The sequence below is a fragment of the Strix aluco genome, chromosome 4 (assembly GCF_031877795.1).
Source record: "Strix aluco isolate bStrAlu1 chromosome 4, bStrAlu1.hap1, whole genome shotgun sequence".
Lineage (NCBI taxonomy): Eukaryota > Metazoa > Chordata > Aves > Strigiformes > Strigidae > Strix > Strix aluco.
In genome coordinates, this window is record NC_133934.1 from 73,475,411 (window position 1) to 73,500,850 (window position 25,440).

A 25,440-nucleotide genomic window follows, 5' to 3' on the forward strand; every position below is an offset into this window, starting at 1 on the left:
TGAAATCATGCTTATTAACAAACACTTCCCTAAAACAGTTTCAAGCACAGGAATTTCATACCAGAATTCTGTGACTCCTACATAGTGCTCCAGCACTATAAAACCTCACTGCTGAAGCTGTGCAAATATCCCACTGAGCAGAAATTAAATCCAACGCATTAAAAATGTTCCAACAATTATTCTCCATCCCTTTTCTTATTCACCATGCGCGTCTTGATGGGTTTACTGACATGACTACACAGCAAGTTGTCTGCAGGGTTGCCATGGGTCTTGTTTTTCATGGATGTGAATAATTTAAGTCCTGAAAACCGAGTAGTTTAGGGTTTGTTTTTTTCTCTCTCTCTCTTTTGACTGTGCATGATTTTGCAGTTGTAGACAGCGTTGACTGCTTTAAGGTGCCAAATCATCTAGCTTGTTTGGGTCCGTCTCACATCCTTGCCTCTCCTCCCTAACCTAACTGCTCTCCTGACTAACCTAAAGAGAAGTTATCTTAGTTTCTCATGACTCCTTAAATGTTTACAACGGGGCATAATATAAAGCACGGAAGTATTGACTTGATGAAAATTACTACTTACCTCATGTTTCTTTCTCCAAATCGGTTTTTGATTATAAGCAATGCTTTGAGGCTCACCCCAGGACCATGAGTTTCATTAATAGTCTCTTTTATGGGACCGTTGCTGAGACCTTGATATCAGACCGCTAAATAAATAGTCTGTTCTCCATTAGGTGTTCCATACTGACCCACTGAAAGACTTCCAAGGGACTAGTGAGACTGCTCAGCTGTGCGTTTTAAGGAGGTAAACGGGGAGGTTGGGCACTTTGAAATGTTCATTGTTGTTCTTGCCAGCCAAAGGGGGCAGGCGAGCTGCCCTTTCGGCCAGGTGCAGCACTAAAGCCACCGTTCACCGCCGCCGGCGGCGGGCAGCCCTGGTGCCGTTCCGGCCGCTACCGCAGCCTGGGCTCTGAGGCCTGGGGCCTCCAGGCTTCCCGCCGTCGCCATGGCGCCGGGCCGGGTCCGCCAATGGGGAGGGCAGGGCGCGGGTCACGTGTCCGCCCGCCGCGCTGGGGTGCGGGTGTCATGGCGTCCGGGGGGCACGGCGGGAGCGGAGCTGCTGAGGGGATGGAGCCAGCGAGGGGAGAAGGCCTTGAGCGTGCGAGCAGCAGTAGCAGCAGCAGCAGCGAGAGCGGCTTGTGTGCCACCTCGCTGTCCGCCAGCTCCGAGTAAGGGCGGGCCGCGGGTGCCCCTGAGGCGGGGCCGGCGGCGTGCGGGCCGGGCCGGAGCGGGGGCTGTCCCCGCGCCGGTCGCTTCTGCAGGCTGCCTTTCTCCGGGGGAGACCTGGAAGTAACGTGGCGAGCGGCTGCATGAGTTCAGCCGGTGGGCAGGCCGTGGGCTGGCCCCGCCGGGCGCTGCCCGGGAAGGGAAAGAGGGACCTAGCTCCTGGTTATAAATGGTTTAGCGTTGGAGGTGCAGTCTTACTAGTTTAGTGGCATGTTTTTGGGGAGGTGGTAGGTGAGAGGACAACTCTGTAATACCAATACATATTTTAAAGTCGTGTATACAGCCACTGGGCTTTTCATTCATTAGTGTTTTGTTTTTTTTTTTTAAATTCATATAAAAATTTATTATCCGTTTGTTCCCTGCATTAAAGCAATTCTGCTTGACAGTTCAGATGTGTATTTCAAGGTCTAATCAATGACATTTTCTTTGGCACGTTATTTTCATTCTGTAATGAAGTGAAGAAGAAAAAGAAGATTTATGTGGGAGAGGTTTTAAGTGTGTTTAAGTGCATTTTGTCTTGTAGTTGTCCCATACCTGTGGCTCAGTGAGAGACAAAGATGTTGAATGTACACCTACCTTATTTTGTCCTGTGTTTATAAGCCAGAACTCAACTGTAACACATTTCTGCCTGAAGCTGTGCTTTTTTTTTTAAATTTTGTGTGTGTTTGGGGTTTTTTTTCTTTTCCAATTCTTTCATCTAAAATGCCTGCTTACTGGTGTTCTTCATATGTGTTCAGGGGATAAAGTTCCGCTGCTTTCAACACAGAAGACAATGTATAATACTGTTGGATAAATTGAAATGCATCTTTTCTATCACTGCATCAACAGATCTGTGAAGCTTTAATTTTGGGTCCAAATAGTTCCTTCTGTTGGACCAATAACACCCCAGCCTTCTGAGTACAGAAACAAGGGATTAAGATGTGACTTGTAATGAAAGACGAGGGGGAAACAGAGTACAGTTTTGTAAAGAAGCAGGTACAATGATAGGTCTGTTAGCTATTTTAAGGTAATAGCATTTGTTCCTCTGTAGATGATCTGTATGTGGTTTTATAATTAGCCATATTTGATTAAATTAAAGAAAGAAAAACTTTGGGAATGGTTTTCTGAAGTAAAAGTTACTGACTTCCAGCATAAACTTCTGGCAGTTGAAACTGTGCTGCTTGATACTACAGCAAATGTGGCAGAACCCAGATACACTGAGGGGCATTCATGCAAGAGTAGAAATAGGGGTGATAGCAGTGCTGCTTTGTCAGAGCCTGGGATTTTGTGCAAGGCCTCTTTTCAGACAATGCTGTGAAGTGAATGCTTACATATGCCATTGTGTAAGTAGTGTGTTAAGTTTGTTGGGTTTTTTTGTTCTAGTTTTGTCTATTTTAACAGAGTTTAACATTAGCTATCACTTTCACTCACTGTGATGGATCAGAACCCCTAGAGGCAGCCATAGCTATGAAGAGAATGGCAGCTTTGCATATTCCAAACTGATGCTTCAGTCTGAAGCTGTACTTTGTCGTTGCGTAGGCAAACGTTGGGAAAACTAAAAGTGATGATCTTAACTTCTGCAAAGTATCATATGGGTGGAATGTATCATATGGTGCAATAAAACAGTTAACCCTTGATTTGTTGTTTTCTTTAACTGCTTTAAAACAAGGCTCGTAGAAGTTAACTATTTTTTGTGAGTTTTCTTGGGTGAGAACAGTCTTCTCTTGCTTCAGAATCAGAACTTGGATCCTTTGTTTCTAGTGTATGTTTCTTCCATACGTGGACAACTTCAACTGGCACATTTTTTCAGACATTTATCCCAGAGAAGAAATACCTGTGTGGGATCAGTGGAGCTGCTCTTAGAGGGATGCGGGTCTTCCAGATTTTTAGATCCCTTGGCTGAAGCTTCCAGGCCTATGTAGAAGCTCAGGTTATTGTGTAAGTGCTTGTTTGGACACAAGGGAAGAGAGGAGGAAATTAGATTTTTTAATTATTTATATATTTTTAGCTTGGTTTAAATCAATTGTGAAACTACAGCATTAGGGAAAAAACTTGTTACCTTAGGTGCAGATTTCTTGTTTCAGACTGCTTTTTTAGATGTCTGCACAGATCTGTATTCAGAAAGTGATAGTTCCTTTATGGTATGCTCATCAAAATGCCTTCAAGGAGAGCAATTCATGGCCCTTGTGACACTCTTTCAGTCTTCTTCTGTCTTTATCAGCTTACTTGCATAGAGTGACTTTGCCATATGTGCTCCTCCTTGACAATCTTCTCTGGAGTGCTTCTGTTCGAGTGGACCCAGTATGAACACGACACACACGCTTTTTTTTTTTTTTTCCCCTTGGTCTGTAGTAGTTTCTAATAAAAATAGACAATGAAGCTGGAGAACAAGAGTGTATGAACTGACATCCGAGTTGAAATTTTGACATCTACCCCAAAGAAAGAGCTTTTCCAAAGAGCACAGTCTCTTTTAAAGAGGGAATAAAAAGGCTATCATGCATCACAGGAGTTTCTGCTAAACCCAAATGTTATTTCTTTGTAAATTTTGAATGTTTACTTTATGGATTTTGTTTTTTTGCCAATTTTGCTTACATGTACCTGAATGCAGGAGTACTTAAAAAACAAACCAAGGAAAACTCTGTCATGTTATTTCTTACCTACCACCTTTTGAGAGATGATGGATCAGTCTGGCCCTGACAGCACTTATGTGTTGTCATTGTTCTGATACTTTTTTGAGTAAGATACTCAAGGTCTTGAGTAGGACTTTGTAGAAGATGTGAACTCTGACTTACTTGTGACCATCAGGAATAGCCAAATTATCACAGGTGGTGGCTCTTCTTTTAAAACCAGCAACTTGGACAAAATTATAGAGGCCAAGAAAGTGCATGATGCTTCTTCTTGTCTGCAACATCTGTTGACTTCTGTAAGTCACTGGGGTTCCAGGAAGAGAGTAAGATCAATGTTTTCTATGTTCTTGGTCCAGCCAAATCCTCTCTGAGCCCTTAAAGGTGCTTTGGTGCAGTGTCTTTGTATAAAGTTCTCTGTTCAGCTAAACTTTGAAGCTGTGTCATTTATCAGCATATTCAAATTAATGCTCTATATGAATTTTATAATACTATTTTTAAACAAAATTTGCATTATTCAGTAAAATTATGTAGTTTTAGTATAAAATGTATGAATGTATGTTAACTCTAAACAATTACATTAATTATTATATAAGTCTCCATTCTAGTTTTCCTTGTTTTGCGGTCTCAGGTTCATAGAAAGGGAGGCCTGTTTGTCACCTAGTCAGGAAGAATAAACTGGTTTTGTCTGTTCCTGAAAATCTTCCATACAGAACAACCCAGACATTCCTTATATCACTTGCTAATGCTGATATTTTATTTCTATTTTTTTGTGTGTGTGTATGTAATCAAAAAGCTCTCTTAATGTTTAGCTTAAATACTCTGGTAAATTAGACCACTAAGTACGCCTACTTTGACCATGATTGATCATCATCCTTCTGTAGCAATGCTCTGGTTCATCTTGGGGTGGGGGAGTGGACCATTTGGCCTGTTGCCTCTCAGCTATCATTTTTTGTTTGTGTTTTTTTCTCACCGAAAAGAGTATGATTTCCTTTAGTCTGTTTTCCTTTAAAACATAGTTTTAAGCTACTTACTATTTGTCTCTGTGCTCTGGGCTTGTTCCAGTTCTTACATCTTTCTTAAAATGTCCTGTCCAAAACTGGACATGGTTGACACATCACCATTGCCAAATTAGGACAAAAAATTTTTTGTGCTGTGCAGATGGCACTTCTGTTACTACATCCTGTAGTTGCCTTGCCTTTTCTTTGCAGCAGCTTGTTGCTGGTGACTTAGTGATCTGCTCTCCAGCTGCTGGAACTTATTCTATAGCATTGCTGCCTCTTTTATTTTTTTGTTTTATATTTTTGCACATGAGCTTGAGTATGCTATTTTGAACTTGTCTTAAAAAGCATTACCTAGATTTCATCTTGGTTTTTTTGGTTATATTGAGGTGGTTTTAAAATGCTAACCTTGTCTTTCCAAAGGGCTTGCAGTAGAATCTGTCTTATAAATGTGTAAGGGAAAGAATAATGGGAGAGAACAAATAGAATGGTATTTTTTCTCTATGAGAAAGCCCCATTGTGTCCATGAATGTAGTTACTAATTAAAACTTGTATGGTAAAGAAATGGTTTGGGGTTGGGTTTTTTACTTGTTTTCAGAAAAAGGAATATTGCTTTTTGCAATGGCTATTTTCCTTTAAGGCATTTGAAGAAACAATTTTAATATCTGCAAGGGATGTCCTTCCTTGCCATATCCATCAGTTGTCTGAGAAGAGCTCTTACCCTCATGGCAGACTTAAAGCAGTTGAGCTTTCAATGTTCAAGGAGGCAACATTTTTTTTCCTTTTTTTGCCTTGCACTCTCCCTATCCCCTCTCTACTTGAAGTAATCAGATGTCACCTGCAAAGCAGTCTTCCTCATCAGAGCTGTCACTGATCATTCTTCTTTCTTTCCCAGTGACCTTGAGCCTGAATGGTTGGATGGTGTGCAGAAGAATGGGGAATTATTTTATTTAGAATTGAGCGAAAGTGAAGAAGAAACTCTGCTTCAGAACAGCTGTCCAGAAATGCCAGCAGTGAATCATGTCAGGTTTCGTGAAAATGAAGCTGAAGTTATTCAAGAGGGATCACGAAAAGAAAGAAAATATGAACTGAAGAAATGGACCAAAATATTAAAAAAGAAGAATCTTTTACCGAAGCATTCTAGTAAGAAAGGCAGTGGAAGCTGTAATGCACACTCCACTGCTCCTGCTTCCATATTGAAACACCAATCTGTTCAGAAAATGGGTGTCACTGTTCAGCAAAAATACAAAGATATATATGTGTATGTAAATCCCAGAAAACTGTACAGTACTGGAGAGGATGAGCAGCACAGGCTGCTGGAGGCCTTAGTAGGGATTGTCCATCAGTCTTCATGGAGCAGCAGAAGAGCAGAAAAACAAGGCAGGAAGGATAAAGCAATCAGAGGAATTGGTGAAGAGAAGCTTGTAGTACATGGCTTGGTGCCAGGTAGTTCTGCAATGAAAACGGGTCAAATCTTGATTGGTAAGTAATCGAATGAATGGTTCACTTCTGCACTCTTCCTTTTAAATGATGATTTTAAAATTATTTTTTTTTTGAGGCAGCTGACTTCAATATTGCTGAGACATAAGCAATTACTTAAAACAACTATTTTGTCAGTTCTTGAGGGATTATTTTCAATAAATGTCATTGCATCTGATGTTTTGTTCAATTTTACTGTATTAGTGGCTTTAAGAACATGTGACAGAAACTAGAAGCTGTTAATATAGTAAGGAGATGACTGTTCTTTAAGCATACAGGGAGTGAGCAGCTTGAACTTGAAGCAACGAGTATACCACCACCACCTTTAATTTAATGCAGAATTTGTTCAGTAGGTAAGTGGGACTGGGAAAAAGCTGTAGTCTGCCAAATACTCTATTTTGTTTTCATTCTTTTCCACACCATCCCCCTTAGATAAAAAGCTTCACTGTATGTGCTGTAAATGGATTTTGTACCATAAAAATGAGGAAAAAATACTAAGATACATTCATATGTTTCTGCACAGACTTGTTTGGATATTCTGTTCAGCAAGTATAACAGCTGCTTCTTCAGTGGTTGTGATCAGAAGGCCTCCAAATAGTGGGGCTGCAGTTTGAGGAGGCAGTGCGCCAGTGTAGCAGCTCTCCTTTGTGTTGGTTTGGCTCGTCAGACACTTCCATGAGCTGATGCAACTAAATAACCTGGCAGAAAACTAACCCAGAAGAAAAATTGCCTGTCTATTTTTTCCTGGTGTAGTAAATTAAACTCGAGTCACAGAAGGTCTGATGAGCACCCGAGCATGAATAACGGAGGGGAATGAACTTCTGTGGCTGGTAGGGAAGGAGCAGAAATACTCCCACTTCCATCATCAAGAGGCCATTAAAAGGACTCGGCACTCACAGGACTCCAACCTCAGAGACAGTAAATGTGAGAGAGCTAGCCTACGTCTGTCAAGGGTGGGAGGTTGTTTAATTACCCTTGATGTTGGTCCCTTGTAGGGAGGGAGCAAAGATGTGATGTTGGTTAGAAGATCATGAAAACCTTAATACTATAGTAGCACAAATCCCACAAAGTCAGCATGAGTGCTTTCGAAATTTCAATGTTGTGTGTGTAAAAAGGCAAATCGTGCTTTGACTAGCTGATTCTTCTAGCACGTGTTTTTGGTAAGGACGCTAAAGAATACTCCAGAGGAAAAACTGGATAACTTTCAAATTTTAGCAGAAAGAACTGATTAGTCAAGAAGTGGAGGATGCAGAGTGAGGGGGATGAGGGAGTAAGTTTCAGCTTGATCTGCTTAGTGGTATTTAATCTAGTTAGTGTAAGAGTGGTATTTCTAACCTGTAAATTAATTTTGGGACACAAATTTATATGTAACTAGATGTTTGTAAGAGCAGGTGTGAAATCAGAACAGCGTAGGCAAATACCAGATCCAGGAGATAAAGCCAGCCTTCTAAATGGAGATGGTACTTCATGTGCAGCACTTAATGCTTCCTGGAGCTAGTGAGGACAAAAACTGTGGGGTTTTTGTTTTGTTTTAAATAGAAGAACATTTAAATTAATCTAACGAGTCTAGCAGTTTAATATGTCCTAGGCTATCATCAACCAATATTGCCATGTTTTTGCACGCTGGAAACAAATACTTTTAAGCATACTGTAGCTATTCAGCTCTTAACTGGGAAAATGAGCTGTGTTCTGTGCCAACAGTATAAAATGTATAATTTTCATATAAAAATACTTTCAAATGATATATCTGTAGTGAACAGTGTGTACTCTGGAATTTTTATGTGGTGCCTAGAAATAGGGATCTGTGCATAAATTAGATGCTCAAGTTTCAGTGCTGTCTGCATAAAGAATATACAGTAAAAAAATGCTTGTTCCGGTCAAAAAGCTGTCTGTTTACTGCTTCTGCATTGCACATCAGAGAATGAGATAGCTATGGTATACACCAAAAGCCTGATTTTAGAAGCAACTGTAGTTCAGTAGATAGCCTCCTCAGATCCTCGCAGGGTCTGAAGTTGGACAGGAAGTTCAAGAAAAATACAGTAGAACTTTGCCTTGTTGTTAAAAGTTAGTTTTAGGAATCCTGTTGTGAATTGTGAAAACAGTCAGTAAAGCGTATTTCTGTGGTCAGCCTAAAACTGAAGTATTTGCATAAAAGTTAGCAGCTTCTTCAGCCATCACAAATGAGGAATACCTCATCAGTGTAGCATGATGCCTGCTGGCTTCTTTGGTTATAACTTTGTTCATCTTCATTGACTTGCGTATGCATAGATACTAACCTGTTCTTGTTTTGCTTTTTAATATTTTAATGGCCTTCAATGGTGCAGACCATTTTTTTACTAGTCTCTCGTGAAACAAATACTAAGTATATTTTCCTTTTAAAATACTTGCTTTAAAATGATGTACTGTGGTCTTCTGGTGACCCAGTTTGCAACACGTGTGGCAGGCAAACAATCTTGACTCGGAGTTGTTACTGAATTTATATTTTTGCCAATTAGCGTAAAACTTCAGATCACTGTTTCAGGTACTAAGAAGATCAAAAAAAAACCCCAATTAAGAAAATGCCTTTTTCCCTGCCTCTGCAGGCTCAGCTTCAATCAAACACCTCTCCTCTGCCCCTTCCTAGTCTCGGGTACCCTTGTTTTCACTGCCTGTTAACACTGTACATCCCAACCCCTTTGGTGAGGTAATGGGTGGCACAAGAGGGTGGGATTGTGTATGTGATGTTTTCCTTCTGCTGCTCCTTGCTGCTTACCTGTTTTCCTCTGCTGCAGCGTGACTCCTCCGCAAGCCACAGCCCTTCAGGGATGGGTCCCCTCCATGGGCTACAACCCTTCCCCTAGTGACCACTGCTCCTTCTTAAATACATCTGGGCAGAGGTGCTATGGCTCCCCTGGCTAGGTGATGTTTTGGTATGCAGTGAGTTGCTTAACACCAGCTTCAAACTTGGCTACGAGTAGCAGCACAAGGCAGCTCATGATGCCCTGCCACGCAGGTCACTCACTCCTGCAGCAGCCCCGCTACCAAAATCCTGCGAGTTGGGCCCAATAGAATGTTCTAACTCTCCCATCTTATTTAAAATTTGAACTCTCTAGATTATTATTCCCAAGACTTGGGTTTGTAATATGTTAAATAACCAAGTTACTGACTACTTTGTATTTTCATTGGCAAATTAGTTAATTTGTCTGTGATAAACATGGTAGCCACTTAAATGGCTGCCAAGGTTGAGTTGTGAGGGAGACTAAACTTCCTTCGTTTTATCACTCTGAATAAACAATTACAACGTGGTTATTGCTTTAACATTTTTTAGTATAAATAACTTTTTCCCCCCTAAATAATCACTTTCCTCAGGTGGCTTCTTCAGTTTATTCTGAAATGTGTATCCCTTACAGCTTTGAACACTTAAAACATCTGTTTATTATTTGTGCACTACACTTCAAATATTTTTTTTTTAAGATTGCATATGGAAGTCATAAGTCTTTGTTGCTGTACTTTATTAACCAAGTAGAATGCAGGCGCTGACCGATTGAAAGTAAATACAACAGTTGCAGGCTAAAAAAACCCTGATGCTTGGTAACTCTGTAAAAAGATGCCGCTCTATCCATGTGTTGTTTATCAGTACAGTTATCTTTTTATATTTAGCAGTTCAGCATCCATCTTAAATTTTCAAAACAAAAAAGCTCTCATTGATTTTTAAATTCTTGCCATCACTTCCATTTTGGTTAAGATGAAATACAGTTGCTTTTATCTCATGTTTTTTAAGTGTCTTATGTATTTCTGGCAAAACTTTTTTGTTTGATTTCATTATTAACAATATGCAAATCTTGGTCTGCTATGTAAAACTTTCTAGTCTCATCTTTGAGCATATCTTCAAAGATAAAAAGCTCTACTGAATATTCTATTTTAGACTCAGACAAGTAAGGGTTGTAATAGGAAATGCCATTAATTTTTTTTTTTGTCCCCTCTTTAAATTGAAACCTATCCAATTCACAGCAGGGGATATGTCTTATAAATGCTGATGATCATCATCTTTATTATAGTACAAATGGAAAAGTAATTCCAATGACACTGAAAATACAGGAAAGCTCTTTTCACTAGCAGAGCGTACTACTTTTACCCTCTTTGAAATTGTCTTCTGTTCTTATTGCTCTCATCACCGAATATCTGAACAGCTTGCATGAATTCTCTCACCTGATCAGTAAGTACAATTGTTAAAAAAGTGTGAGGACCACCCAGGGACAGGGATTAATCTTGGATGATAGTAAAGATGGGCTCTAATAATCCAGTTTTGAATAAGTATGCAAAAGATGCAGGCTGCTGTTGCAAGCTTCAGTTGAAAGGTCCAGATCCCAACCCCATTTACTGACAAATGGTTTTCTGTGGGTTTCTAATCCAGTAGTTCTCTTGATGTTATGTGGGAGGGTTATTTGTTTGTTTTCCCTGAATAAAGAAATGTTTAAGTAGTACTCTTTGCTTGTTTTAATATTAATAGTAAAAACACAGATATTGCTGTTGGATTTCTGAAGTTTACGTAAAGAAGGCCATCATTGCTAGAAAGCCAAGTATGTCTGTTAGATTTCTATAGCATATAGAAATATGCTAGAAATAGTATAGAAATATAATACAGCATATAGACTAGTGATTTAAAACAGTAATCTACTTACAGAAATCAAGTAACTTGCAGTCATCTTCTGACAGTCAAAGTAAATGCTGTTTTTGTCATTTGCAGACCATGGAACTGAGAGTCTTGTCAGAACAATGTCCTGAAAGGACCAAAATACTGTAAGAGTGAGATTTTAATTAGGAATTACCATATATGGTGTACTTGTTGAAAAGGCTCTCCAAAGTAGAGATGTTGGGCATACAAGATAGAAATGCAGAGCTTGCGTAAGCTTTGCTGTGTTCTCACTGTGGAGTTTGGGATGCCGTTTATGTTCTTTTAATCTCCTCTTGAAGCATAACAGCATTGGTTTGGGTAAAAGCAGCCGGCTAACATATAAAGCAAGTAATTGATCTGGCTTTCTTCAGTAGAATGTGTTCCATACTTTGCCTTTTTTGGAAAGAAGTATGTGAACATTTATAAGTAGTTCCACCAAGTCATTACCAAGAACAGAGGAAAATAAATATCAGGATTTCAGTTTAAAAGTGTCCTCAGTCCTCTTCCATGTGAACAACATGGTTCTGATTTTAATGCAGCCAAAAATGTTCACTTCCCATCACAGTATGGAAGTGGTATTCACTTACTAATCCATGTGCCCTGGCTTAATGGAAAGATCTACTTTTAGAAATGGTGCTTGCAGGTTTATCTCTGGGGAATGGATATTTAACAAAAGTAATAGTCCTGTGCCTCCCGTGGCAAAGTGATAGGCAGTTCTGAAATAAATGTTTTAGGGATGCCAGCAGTCCCAAAGACTTCTAAAATTTGTCTTTAAAAAAGCAGGAATAATTTCATCAGCCTTATGCAAACTAGGTGTTTGATATACACTGTTCTTAGCTACGACTGACTGGATGTGAGAAGTCTTTTCTAATGAGAAGATGGAAAGACAACAGAGAAAATAGGAAAGAATTCCTGTCTGTCTTCTCTCTGTTCTGTCACTGTAGTAAAATTCAGCTCTGATTGATGTTGTGTGGAGAACATATATGGACATCTTATAGTTTCTTTGTGGACGGATAATCTTTTTATAAGTGATAGAACTAAAAAGCTTTATTCATTATTATGGGATTAAAAAACCACCAACTTTATTCCTTAAAGAGAAGGACATGTATTTTTCTGAAGATAAATTTATTGACTAAATGTCTGATAGTCTGGAGCTGCCTGAAAAAAATTTATTTTCTTTATTGCAGTTGCTTACTGTGTCTCTAAAAATATAACTGAGTGAGACTTTGTTCTAATGTTTTCATCTTTTAACATAGATGCTAGTGACTTTTGTGACAGACAATAGTGATCTCATTGCTGGTAGAAATGCAAGCCAATAAGAGCAGGTCAAGTGCTATTCTATATAGTATTACACAGTAAAATTTTTGTATACAACCATATTGTTGAAAAAGCTAAAAGAAAAAGGCAAAATTTTACATTATTTTGTATCAGGTTTGAAAACAACATTTCATGAAGTGTGTGCTTCCTGTCTATGTAAGTATATACATCTACTTCAGCAAAAAGGAAAAAGTTCACTTTGATCTCTGTACTTAAGAAAACGCAGTTGGAAGGGGTTTTTCACCCACTTCATAGAGCACAAGAATGATTGAAAAATGTATTTGCAGTACCATCTGTACAACTTTTTCCTCTCCACTAATGAAATGTCTCTTTACATCTGAAATTCAACAACGTTTTAGTCTGGGAAAATTTGACATAACTCTGCAAACCGTCAAGTTAGATCAACTTAAACAGTTGCAAACACTGTTTACCCTTTTATTTCATTTAACCTAAATTGATTAAGCATTAAGTAAAATTAGATTAAACTTTATACATTTACACTATTTTTTAAGACCTAATCAGTCTTACTTTCTTTAAGTTTTTCACACTGCTAAAGGGAGGAAAGAATTCTCAAAGAAAGTATAGATGTGAAACTCTAACAAAGGAACACTTGCATATGTAAACTCTTTTGCTGTCACTAATTATCACACTGGATAGATTTGTGGTCATGTTCAGCTTTAAGATACTCCGTGTTCATAGTTTTACATACTTCCTATTGCGCCAGTGATGTCTTCCATTCTGTTACTTCATAGTCTCTACTCTTTGAATGCTGTTCTGTTTGGCTAAAAGAAAAGAAGGAGAAAATGCAGACACCCCACCACTACCACCTCGCCCCGCAATTCTGGAAAGTCCATACTGGCAGGTGTAGAGTTTCTCAGTTGTACACCAAGTTCCTTTAATAGTGATATGGCATTTTCTGGCAAAATGAAGGCAGCATTACAGGACTGCTTTGGCTGTGTCTTCTGGAAAGCTGTTCCATTTATGGTGCATGATTACATTTTTTACAAATTGAATAGAATAAATATTTACAGCTGCAATGAAAGTTTTACATATGTACGTTAGGCGTTGAATAAATAAAACACTTTGAGTATATAACATGTAAATACTGATGGATCTTCTCGTTTCAAAGTGTCTTTGTATATTCCACCCTGGGAGATGTGGTTCAAAAATATTCCCTTAAGTGCTAAGGTGCATATGTCTTCACTAATGTCTGCAGCTGGTTTGAATGGCTTTGTGGATTAGATGACTTGACTGTTGTCTTTACAACAGAATTGGTGAGGTCTCTAGTAAAACAAACAGAACACAAACAGCTTTTGTTTGAACAGTGCTCCAGATGAGTACAAGAGCAATTTTTGCTTTCTCTTGTATTTGTGAGTGATGATCTTTAATACAGCGTTCTTCAACAAAGAACGTTGCCATTCTGTTTATAATTTCTTATTATATTAGAGTAGCCTGAATGCTCTGCTTTTGATTACTAATTTTCAAGTCCTGGGGCTCTGGCATGGACTTACTGAGTTGCTTTTAAATGCTGTTTAACTTTCAACTTTCCTCTTTGAATTATTGTTGTGTTGAAGATTTGGTAGGCTAAAACTTATACTGTGCTGTGCATCAAGAAGCACAGAGGTTAGGGAGAGTGCTACTCTTACTTGAAATAGCAAAAACCAATTTAATTAATTCCAAGGAATGATAACACTTTTGTGTGTATAATAAAACTTAACCTTTTCTTGGTTTTGCTGTAAGAAAGAGTAGGAATGTATTTTCCTTTAATGTAAAATAACAGTGAGCAGCTGTTTGTTGCCTACTGTATTAAAGGGGACTGTTGCTTGCATTTTGGGGGGATTCTGTATTTCCTTACTGATGGTTAGTTAAGAAGAATGTTCTTTCTCTCCTTAGCCTTAATTGTGTTTTGGACCGATTTTGAGCAATTGGCCTAGTACCTGGGAAGAATTCCAGTTGTATTTGTTGGTATTTAACAAGATAGAAATGATAAACTCTCAGAATTCTTCTAAACTTTCAGGTTCTGTTGTCTTTACTAGATTCTCAGGAAATGGAGAGACCTTAGAGACACAGATTCTGCTTTTCCTTTGTCATCATCACTGTGTTAGTTTGAGCTGAGCAAGTCTTCTCCCTAGAAAACTTGAACTATGTACTGAACCTTACAGTTGTTCAGTGCTTTATTTCTGCAGTTGAGCCCATTTTTGTTGCCACGTCAAGGCTTAAAATATAATTATACTAACATGCCCGTTTGCTGCGAATCCACATCCTTTTTCTAATCTCTTTACACTGCCTGAGAGAGTGATGAGCACTGCTCCTACAACCTGGCTGAGGATTTCTCTGTTGCAGATGTAGTTGAATACTGCTGTAAGGCTGCCTCTGGCTTTTCACATGTTCTGGCGCAGGAGAAGAGGTGTCACGACTGCAGCTTCTAGCCTGTGTGTGCTGGAATTCATGTAATGCCCTGAACCCTGCAAGCACAGGGGCACTATTGTGAGGGACATGCTGGTTTATTTCACATTTTTCAGTAAGGCTCACCTAAGTGTCACGAGCTATGATGTAGATACCAAATAATAAACTATGAACAGAGGAAATAATAAACTGTCCAGCTGTCTTTGTATTTACATTGTAGCCACATACCTTCACTATGCCAGTCCCAGAATTCCTCCCCTCAGGCTTTTCCCCACACATTGTACTGCTTGTGTAATACTATTCCCTCTCCTGGCCTCTAACAGCTTTTTGGACAAGTAGGTGTTTGCTATGTCTGACTGTGAACTGCCCTTGTATGGACTGGCCAGCCTGGAGCACAGACAGGGCAGGTGATGAGCTCAGGGTGCAGCTTTACCTGGGGCAGGAGAGGGAAGGAAAAGGAGGGGTGCTTCTCTATCCAGCAGTCCATTAAAAGAACTTGTAGTGGGTTACACAACTTGTGCCTTCCCTTCCAGCTTTGGCTGAAATTTAGTAATGAAATCAAAGCTATTCATAGTACAATTGAAGAAGCCTCATTTCCTTAGAAAACAAAGCTTAAGAGTTCCTAGTTTGAAAGAAAACTGAGTACCTCAGTCAATCCTTCTTTCAATCATTTATTAAGTGTGTCATATTACATGTTACGCTCTTTTAAATGCTAATATTAATAATCTTGGAGAGGATGTGGAGGTACTTTTTAAGGGAGTCTTTGTGCAGCTCGAGCACAAAGCTTGGTTTTCAATTTGCTTGTCCAGAGCAGCTCTTGGTATTTTTAGTTCACACCTGTAAGGCATCTCATTCATGAGAATGACCTTGGAATCAAGTCACTTTCAATGTTATGAAGCTAATTTCTTTATCTCCCTTTCTACAGACAGAAGATACAAGGTGGAAACTAATCAAGTTTTTCACCCCATAGGACAGAAAGCAGAGACAACTGAAAGTGACACCAAAGAAATTCAAGTAGAAAATGAGGCCTATTTTGTTACTCTGAAGTTGAATATTTGGCTCTGGAAAGGACCTAATGAACCATCAAGTCCTATATCCTGGTGCCACTGGTAGTCACTTCATATAGTTCTTTCCATAGATCTGTGTTACCTCATCTTGGGTATTTTGCCCTAGATAGCTTTATCAGAAAGCTTTTAAGAAATTCTCTGTTTTGAGGCTACAGAACCTTCTGATTTCTATTCTAGCTGCTTTCACACCTAGCCTTTACTCACCTCATCTATAACCAACATAAACAGGTTCTCCATTTCCCATGGTCACTGCAGTATTACTTCTATGTATCTGATCTCATTTGATTTCATTTTTCTTGAGCACAGGTGAATAGAATTGCAAGGTGTACTCTGGATGGGATCCTGTCAGGTCCTAGTCATACTCATCTGCATTCAAAGGAAACCCTTTCCTAATGCATCCAGCTGTTGTGTTTGTCTCTTTCACATTTTGTGTTACTTGACTACCTTCTTGAGAATATACTATTTATTTCCAGTATAGTTCTGTTATTCCAGTAATATTTATCAGTTTCTTCCTCTGTGATATGGTGTTTCTTTTATACTGAAAAGTGCTTCCAACTTTGGATGTTGACATTAGAGAAACCATGAAGGACTATCCTTTTCTGACTTAGGTTCGACCTAAAATCTCACCTTAAATGTTGGACTGATGTTCTAAATTGCCTGGTTAAGTAATCAGATCTTTTGGTTGATTTAAAGTCCCACTACCATACCAGAAATATCTTTAATATGTATCCTTTTCTTACTGCTGCTTCTTTTGTTTGTTTGGTTTTTTTGAATGGATGGCCAAAAAACCTTACTTTTCAATTTCTATTCCTTTTGATAGGTCTAAGTAGTTTTATCTTTTAATGTTAGTTTAGCTTTATGTTTTCTAACTGTGTATTTTCACTGGTCGGTCTCATCCGTCTTACATGCTTCATGCTTAAACATGCATCTTTTTGAGGGGGATGAGGCAGAGGTTATCAACTAGTTATGACTGGGATATTTCCCCTCACTTTGGATAGAAATCCCAGTTTGATTTTTGTACTTTAATGTGGATTTTAAGTTTATAAGCTCTAATTTGGTTCTCTTTGTGTTTATAACTAGTGCCTTTAATTTTTCAAACCTTTTCCATTAGCAGTTAAAGACTTTTTCTTTGGGATACTGAGATTTTTCTCCCCATTTCCAGTAATGGGAAGAGAGTCAGGTTTAGAAAATGCAAGATGTCATTAGGCAGGAAGAACTAGCAGATAAAAGCATAAAGAGGGCAAAATAAGAAACCACAGCAGTGGACAAGGTATGGAAAAGAGGAGAAAGGACTGAATTGTGATGTGGCTTGCAAGACAAAGGAGGGATGAAATGAGGAAGAGTGAATGGTTTTCTGCCAGTTTAGTGAACTAAAATGAGTTACTAAGGTACACAGTAACTGCCAGGACTGCTTCAAAGAGAGGGGCTCAGGGGTGGTGGGCTCCTCTGATAGGTAGGCTCGGCCAACACTTGAAACCTTTGGTGTAAGCGATGGCCTAGAACTTGTAAGCTGCTACAGGAAGAGTGAGTTCTGGAGTACTTTTGGAAACAGCAGTGTTTATATCAATGGAGGCACCAGTGGAGAAGGATTGGCAAGTGAACAGAGGTGGTTTTGGAGGGAAAAAAAGTAATTCTTGTGCATAACTTCATTGGTGAAGTTGTTGGGTTTTCTGATCAAGTAACAAGAGTGATATAAGCCTGGATGGAGGGGAGAGGCTTTGACAGTTATTTTTCTTAAATGGCACAAGCGTGACAGTAAGACCTTAAGAGCATTGAGGTAATAGAATAATGTTTCTAAACATAGTTAGCATGTAGGAACCATCTACTTAAATGTAACAAAAAGACATTTATGATTCTTTGAATATTGTATTGCTTTTTAAATCAAAACACTGTTTGGCTTTGTATTATGATGTAATACCATCTAACTTTCTCATGCTTTTGTCTGTTTTATCTCCAGGAGATGCTCTAGTTGCTGTAAATGATGTTGATGTGAATTCTGAAAACATAGAAAGGGTTTTGTCTTGCATTCCAGGTCCTATGCAGGTACAGTAGTTGAACATTTATTCCAAATGTCCTCTGTGAAAATTAATATTGTTTCTAGCCTTTTTTTACTTAGGAAACAGAGCTTAGGTGGGCTTTTTCTTAGAACTTCCACATCTAATTTTTTGAACACATTGGTTGACTTCAGTCAGAGTAGAAATTTCAGAGTTTAATTCTGGTAAGTTTTGTGAAAATAGGTAGGTGCAAGTAAGTTACTCAAGCCAATGTCCCATTAAGGGACATTAGGCACAGTCCAGCTGTTACATATTCTGTTTGTCATCAGCCAGAGTCCAAAAGCACATGTAACATTGCACAAGAGGTAGCAGCATACTTGTAGGTTTAGACTAACCATAACACCTTATTTTTTTGCCCAGTGTGAGAATCAATGTATTCTGTGCTTGCAGAATTCTGAGTATTCATGATTCTCTATGAGAACTAGCACATACATATGTGAAAAATCAAGTTGTATTACCTTTCCTGCTCAGAAAACAACTTCATTATTATGTTACTATTTGCATCAAAATTAATTACTTCTTTTTGAATACAGGGAATTAACTCCTTTGACACTGGCACAAATTTTAACCAGTGATAGTTGTAGTTATGGGCAAAGATGGCAAGTATGGTTGCTTTGATAGTTGATATTTTGAACACTTTGATCTCTGCAAATGAAGGACAAAGTATGTAATGCTGTGATGCCTTGCTCCTGGTGGGTGGCAGGGCTGGAGATGTGTGATCTGGCAATAGTGTGTATGAAGCAAGATGATGTCTAGCTCAAAAATAAATGTAAACTGCAGAAGAGTAGTGGCTTTTTTTGTTAATTACCATTCTTAAAATGGTAATAATTGCTGTGGAAATACTTAAAATAATTATCTCTTCATCAATATAAGAGAAGAAAGAAGCCTGAATTAACAAGTAGTGGTGTTAAGGACCCTTAAGAACATTTAAATGGATAAATTGATACCGCTCTCATATTTAAATAGAAAAATTAATTCTTAAGTATTTAAGAGCTTTTAGATTAAATAGTTGTAAGATCTTTCAAAATTGAACAGTGATGAAGATTGATAGAAGTCAGTAATAAAAATTGATACAAAAAAACCTGCCAAAAAACTGATGTGATGAATAACGTTTCCTCCCCCCAACTTCTTCCCCCTACTGAATGTATTTTCTCTTCTAGCTGAATAATAATTTTAGAGCTATAATGAAGACTTTAACTAATAAAAAATTAGATATTTCAGAATTGGGAGAGTGTTAATTACGATGTTAGTAGCATAAAATCAAGTATATTGAGTTACTCTGCTTAAATCCACTTCCTGGTGGACAGGAAGACAAGGTAAAAGTTGCAATTTATGAGATGGAGCAGGATAAAGTTATAATGTCTCTTACAGTGTGTCTTAATCTCTTGGTAGTTTTTCCTCAGGTAGAATATATGAGGTGATAATAATAGAAATGTTTTACTGTCCAGTAAGACAAAAAGAAGTGGAAATTTTAGGTTTTGTTAAACATGCTTCTGTTTGCAACTTACGTAGTGTAAGTGGCTGTAGAACTACATCTGTAACTGCAGTGAGATTGAGTACTAGTATGTCAGTTTAGGAAGCTTTCCAAGATATTTGACAGTATGAAGCTTGCCTAAGCTACCAGAGTTGTGGTCAGGTATTGGCAGAGCTCCATGGCAGAAAACCCTTGTCTTGCCTGTCTTTGACCAAATATGGAGTTGCTGTAACTGTTATTAAATACAGAATGATTAAAAAAGCAGAGATTATATAGTTTATTTAATTGTATCCTTGCTAGATTAGAGTATATATATTACTTGTTGCTAAAATGCAATGCAGCTCTTTATATAGTAGTTACTTTTAATGCAGCATTAATGTTTACATTGTCAGTAAATCTGTCAAGTAGACAACGATTACTTGAAATGTGTAACTGTTTGTCATGTTGGCTTTCCAAAACCTTTTATTAAAGTGCAATTACTCCTTTTTTACTGTGCAGTTTGAGTCAAGCCAGAAGAGTGACTGCTGAAACAGACCCATAGAGAATTTAAATACAGAGTTCTGGGGTTTTTTGCAGTATGTTCATGCTGCTGGAGAAACAGAGGGTTGTTGTTTCTGAGATTTAGTAATAAAGACAGCTGTTACACAATCAAAATTGTTAAGGTATTGTCATTCATCGTAGGTTGCAAAATATTAAAAAGATGCAGTTTAAAGCTGGTTTACTGTATAAGTTATTGACATAAGTGGAATCACCGCTCTTTTGCGTTCAGTGTTAAAAATTACTGGAAGTAATTTCAAAAACTACCTACCTAGATTCTCAGTTGCAGCATGTGGCGTAACATCTCTCATTATTATATTTCCAGGATTTTGTTTTCCTTATCTCAGTTTAGGCAAAGTAGCTTCTAGGCACGTAAGGGGTAGTTTAGTGTATTTATTGAGCAGTAGAAATCCAAACGCTATATGAGTCTTTTCTGTTTTTTTTTAATGGCAGAACTGTTTCTGTTTGGGTGCTTGCATGTCACCTAATAAGATAAAGTCCCGATTCTGATTAAAGCATTGGGTATCTCGTTTAGAAGTTCCGTAGCAGTGACTGAATGTGACAGGCCAAAGAATACCCCTCAATCAGTGCTTGAGATCATATGATAAAGTTATATTCTGCAGTTTATACAATTTTTTACATTTCTGTAATGAAAATAGCTGCCGTTTCCTAGTGCCACAAGACAGAATAGGAAGATATGTGAAAAGAATATACTTTTCCTTATCCTGATACTCAGATGTTGCAGAACCATTTTACCCGAAACTTTCTAAAAATGCTCAGCCTGAGGCAGACATTCAGAATCAGAAATTTCAGCCTGAAATTTTGAGTTACAGTTGTGCAAACCATAAGCACATGGAAAACAGAGACAACAGGAAATGGCAGAAATCTTAAAAGACAGGCAATGCCACCGTCTCTGTCTGTAATAAAATCCATATTCCAAGACTTACAGCTTTCTTGCAGATAAACAGAAAGCATGCCTTTCTGGGTCAGACCAATGGTATAACAGCTATATTTTCTGTTCTTTACACTGACAAATGTTTAAGTGAAGAGAATTAAGAAGCAAATTAAATACAGAGTGACTTTCCCATCATACATTTCCAGCTTCTAGCAGTCAATAGACTTGCTGGGTCACTTATAGGTTTGTACCATCTCCTTTTTTAATCTAGTTCTTAAAATTCCTTTGACCTCCACAGCATCCTGTAGCAGTGATTTACATAACTGATGTGTTATGTTCATTTTTGTTGTTTTTCAAACAGCCATCTAATTAAGTGCATTTCATACCCCGAGGTTCCTGTGTTATGAGGAGTAGTTAACTGTCCGTGTCTTACTGTTTGTATCATTCCATGATTTTGGAGAGCTCCGTCATGTTCCACACTTTTGTCACATCTTCCCTGAGTGGAAAAATCCCCATCTATGTACCTCATAGTTTGCTGTTACTGTCACCTTCATCAGTGCCACCTTGCAGTTGGATTAAATTTTTCTTGAGAACTGTTCTAAGTATTGAGAATGTGTGCATGCTATGTAGTTATAGAGCGGAATACTAGTATTTTCTGTGCTTTTCCCATTCTTCATTTCATTTCCTTTTCTGTTTTCTGCTGTGCATTGAACTGATTTTCTTTAGGAGAAATGGAATCAATGATTTCATAGTATTTACAAAAGGGTACTTCAGTAGTCACAGATTTAATCAGATCCAGTGCACTGCTCAGGATGAAGATTCATTTCTCCTCCACAAAAAAAAAAAAAAAATTATTGTTTTTTAGGGTATGTAGAAATGTAGTCTCTTGGTCATTTTCTATTACAGCATTTTCCAGCCTAGATGGCCTTTTCACAGTAATTTCTTTTAAAAGGCAGGAAGTAGATTAGAACTTGGACAAAGGAACAGAAAATGTCATGTTTCAAGGTGTTAGAATCAAGAAGATTTGGAAAGGAACTTGTAGTCAAATTGTGGAGAGAGGTGTTTCTCAAAATACAGTGACTTCACATCTGAGCAGTGTGGTATTGCCCACAGTGATGTGGGAGGCAGCATGGATGCCTACAGAAGGCCGGCGAGTTAAAAGTTCTGTTTGGTCCTGTTTGTTTTGAGCTCTTGCTTGGAGGGCCATATGGTTGTGTCTCTAAGACAAGACAGACTGAGTCTGGTTTTTTTAAAATTGAGAGACTAAAAGATAGACTGCAGCAAGAATGACATCTGTGCATCATTAGTGTAGAGACTGTAGCTGTGATGACTGTGTCATCAATAAGTGTCCACAGGCAAGATCTAGTAGAAGTTAAGAGAAGTAACTATTGAGCCTTGAGGAAATCTGCAAGAAGTTAAACAGAGTATGAGGAAAATCCTCTGAAATACATGCAGATGGCATGATGAAGGAAGAGAACCAGGTCACAGAGTGCTAGAGAAAAAAACATACATCTAAAAAACTGTGAATGATCAAGTTAGTGGGTCTTAAAAAGCCACTGCTGCTTAGCTGGGTGTTTCTGCTCCTCGAGTCCTGTTAATGTGCAGTGTAATGGATTGAAACTGAAATGATGAGGAGAGAGCAAGGGATGAGTTGCTGTCAGGAAAGAAAGTGGTAGCACGTGGCAGGAGAGCAGGATTGAGTGCAGTGCTGTTCCAGAGAATGGGAAGAGAAAAGAGAAAAAATCCAATAGCAGCCAAAATAGGAGAGGAAAAGATTAATGAGAAGTGTAAAGTAGGGTGGAGCGGGAAGGCGGCGGCCAGTGACACAAATGTTGTAGCTGGAAGAGCCGATGATCGCACTTCTCTCTGATCTAGTTTGACAGGCAGTGGGTGTTCTCAAGCATCATTATTTCTTGCTGACACTCCTCTCTTTAAGTATGTAAATACACGTACACAATTATGAAAATGTAAATTAGCTATATTTAAATGATTAAATTGTCTCTGCTTGGGCTTTTCAAATTTATTGCAACTGGAAAAATATAAGCCTTTTTTGTTGCATCAATCGTTAGGCTAAAGTGTCGCTGACTTTAAAGAGAAGTGGGATTTGGTGTGATGTATTATGTTTAGAACTTCCCAATCAATAGGCATGTTAATGATGCTTTAAGGCAGACAAACAATCTTGAGTGAAAACATATGAAAGAGGGAACTTACAGCATATCTACTTAGTCCAAATAGATATATTTTTGGTCACTTTGAACAATCATGAAAACTAAGGTATCATCCAAGAAAATAAATCAATTTATTCTCCTCAAATTACAATTTTATGCTCAGTCAGGAGTTACGTATTTCTCACATATCCTTCTTTCATTCTCAGGTTGAAGTGTTCATTCACAAAAAAAAAAGTGTCTTATTTCATCACTGCTGGAACAAACAATTTTTGTAAGGCAGTGCTCGTAAAAAGGAGGTCTGTAAAGCAAATTGTGAAACATATTTCCACACCAAGTTTGGATTTCATGTTGCTTGTGAGCCAGGAAATATGCATTTATTCTAAGATTCCTGGGTTTTACTTTATTTGGGAAATAAAGAACAGTAAACATCATGTCATTTTTTGACAAAGTAAGCTTGATCATCTGAACTTTAAGTTATTTTTTAAAGAGAGAATGCTCTGTTTATGCTCGATAGCACAGCAAGTGATGTAAACAGTTTTTATACTTCTTGCTAGTTGTGTACAATTGTTAAACATGGCGACAAAACTCATATCTGCTGACTTTACAGTTTAAAAAAAAAAGGAAGTCAACATAGTGAAAACATTGGCAGATTGAAAGAATTGCTACTGTTACAAATTAACAGACTTTTGCAGTCTAATATAAATTGATTTTCCTGTGCCTGTCATGTACTGATGTACCTGTCAGGGCACTCAAAATAGCAAACGCACACTCATGGAAGAACACTGAGGATATATACTTATGGAAGTGCTGACATTGTGAAAGAAGTCAAATACTGTGTGTGTTTCAAAAGCATGGTAATGGGTTTTGTGTTCAAACAAACCCAGAGCAGTAAGTATGTTTTTCCATTCTCAAAACCATAAGAATTAAGTATGAAAACACACCAAACCACATGCTTACTCGCATGGTTCATAGAGCATGTAATAGCTGGCTTTGTCCTTAATAATAGATGGTTGTGTAATGCTGAATATATAATGGGTTTTCTTGAAACAGCAGGAATTTTTGAATGCTTACATCTTTGTCAGTAAAGCTAAGAAAACTTAATCTCTTAAAGGGCTCAAACTGCATCTATTTCATCTGGCATTAGGATGTAATTTTAAGTACAGTCTCATTTTCACAATAATTAATTATCTTAATAGGTTAAACTAACATTTGAAACATCAATATTTGAGCCTGAAGGAACTTCTCAGCAAAGGTATAAACGGGCACAGTCAAGTATGAACAACCTGGTTCGGCTCTTGTGGGGAGAAGATAGTACAGACCATCAGCAGGCTATACAAGACGTGCCTCACATTGTTATGTTCCTGACAATGAAACTGGACTCTGAAACATCTAAGGATGAGGTATGTGGCTAACTAAAACTGAAGATGAAAGGTAATAACTGACAACAGCAACTGCTATGCCTTTTGATTTAAAAAAAAAAAAAAAAAAGCCTTGCTAATGATTTTGAGTAGTCTGTAAAATGTACATTTTGACAGAAATAAGGCCTGAAATTCCAGGAAAATAGAGTTAGCATCACTGCTGACAAACTCTAATTGGACTTGATATCACTTCAGCGCTGCTGAATGTCTTTACAGAAAGAGGCTAGAGGTGTTAACAGACAAAGCAGAGATAAATTCAGAAGTTCATTATTGTTTCTCAGATGCTCACTGTGATGTTTTCAGTATGCCTCTCAAACGTGAACTATGAAATCTGCCTAGTCAAAAAAATTTTCCCCAGCAGGAACTGTTGGCAGTCCACATACATAATCTGTCTAGCTCCTCCTGTTTTGAAATGCTAATGTGCCTTTTCTTAGAGGTCTCTTGCATGTCTGCTGTTTGCAATCAACTGTTGCTTCCTGCTTGGACAACATTTTTGAGCTACTGAAGTACTTCTCCTTTGTCCTGTAAAGCTTCCTTTCACATCTCTTTTCTGAGGAACACAAAAAGGAAAATTTTGCCAGGGTGTGTGATGTGTAACCCATTGTAAATTTGTGTAGACGTTGTCCATGGTGTAGCTATAGCTACAAATACTCCGCTCAGAATGCAGGGAAGACACAGAACAGTGTGGAGGGCCGAGTTTGCCCTCTTGCCTGATCTGAAAATGACAAATGAACGAAGTGGACTTTTTAGGAACAGGCATTTGAAAAAGACTTTTTCCCCCTTCTGTCAATTCTCCTTAGATTTAGCATAGTGCCCCAGTGAACTATTATCTGTGATGTGGTGACATCAAATGAAGCATAAGTTTTGTCAGTCCTCAGGAACTGAGGTGGTGGGACAAGGATGGAGTGGGGAGCAGAAGACAGACATTTTGCTTTCTCTCCAGGAATTAATCCTTAGATCCAGTCACTGCTCCATCCCTTCTCTGAGATGTCTTTATTTTTCTGATACTGTTTTTCAATGGATAGAAGTCTGTATTGTTCTGTTGGGTGATGTGTAATAGAGAAAAAGTGTTACAATTACACATAATG

General features: G+C 38.2%; 1 protein-coding gene across 1 annotated transcript in view; it reads left to right on the plus strand.

The window, feature by feature from the left end:
• Positions 1-1,066: 1,066 nt before the first annotated feature.
• INTU (inturned planar cell polarity protein) overlaps positions 1,067-25,440 on the plus strand; it is a 49,450-nt gene continuing 25,076 nt past the window's right edge. The window contains exons 1-4 of the mRNA XM_074821496.1: positions 1,067-1,221; positions 5,779-6,365; positions 17,764-17,849; positions 24,131-24,334. Coding sequence (XP_074677597.1) covers positions 1,079-1,221; positions 5,779-6,365; positions 17,764-17,849; positions 24,131-24,334 — 1,020 coding nt within the window. The 5' untranslated portion in view covers positions 1,067-1,078. The remainder of the gene's footprint in view (positions 1,222-5,778; positions 6,366-17,763; positions 17,850-24,130; positions 24,335-25,440) is intronic.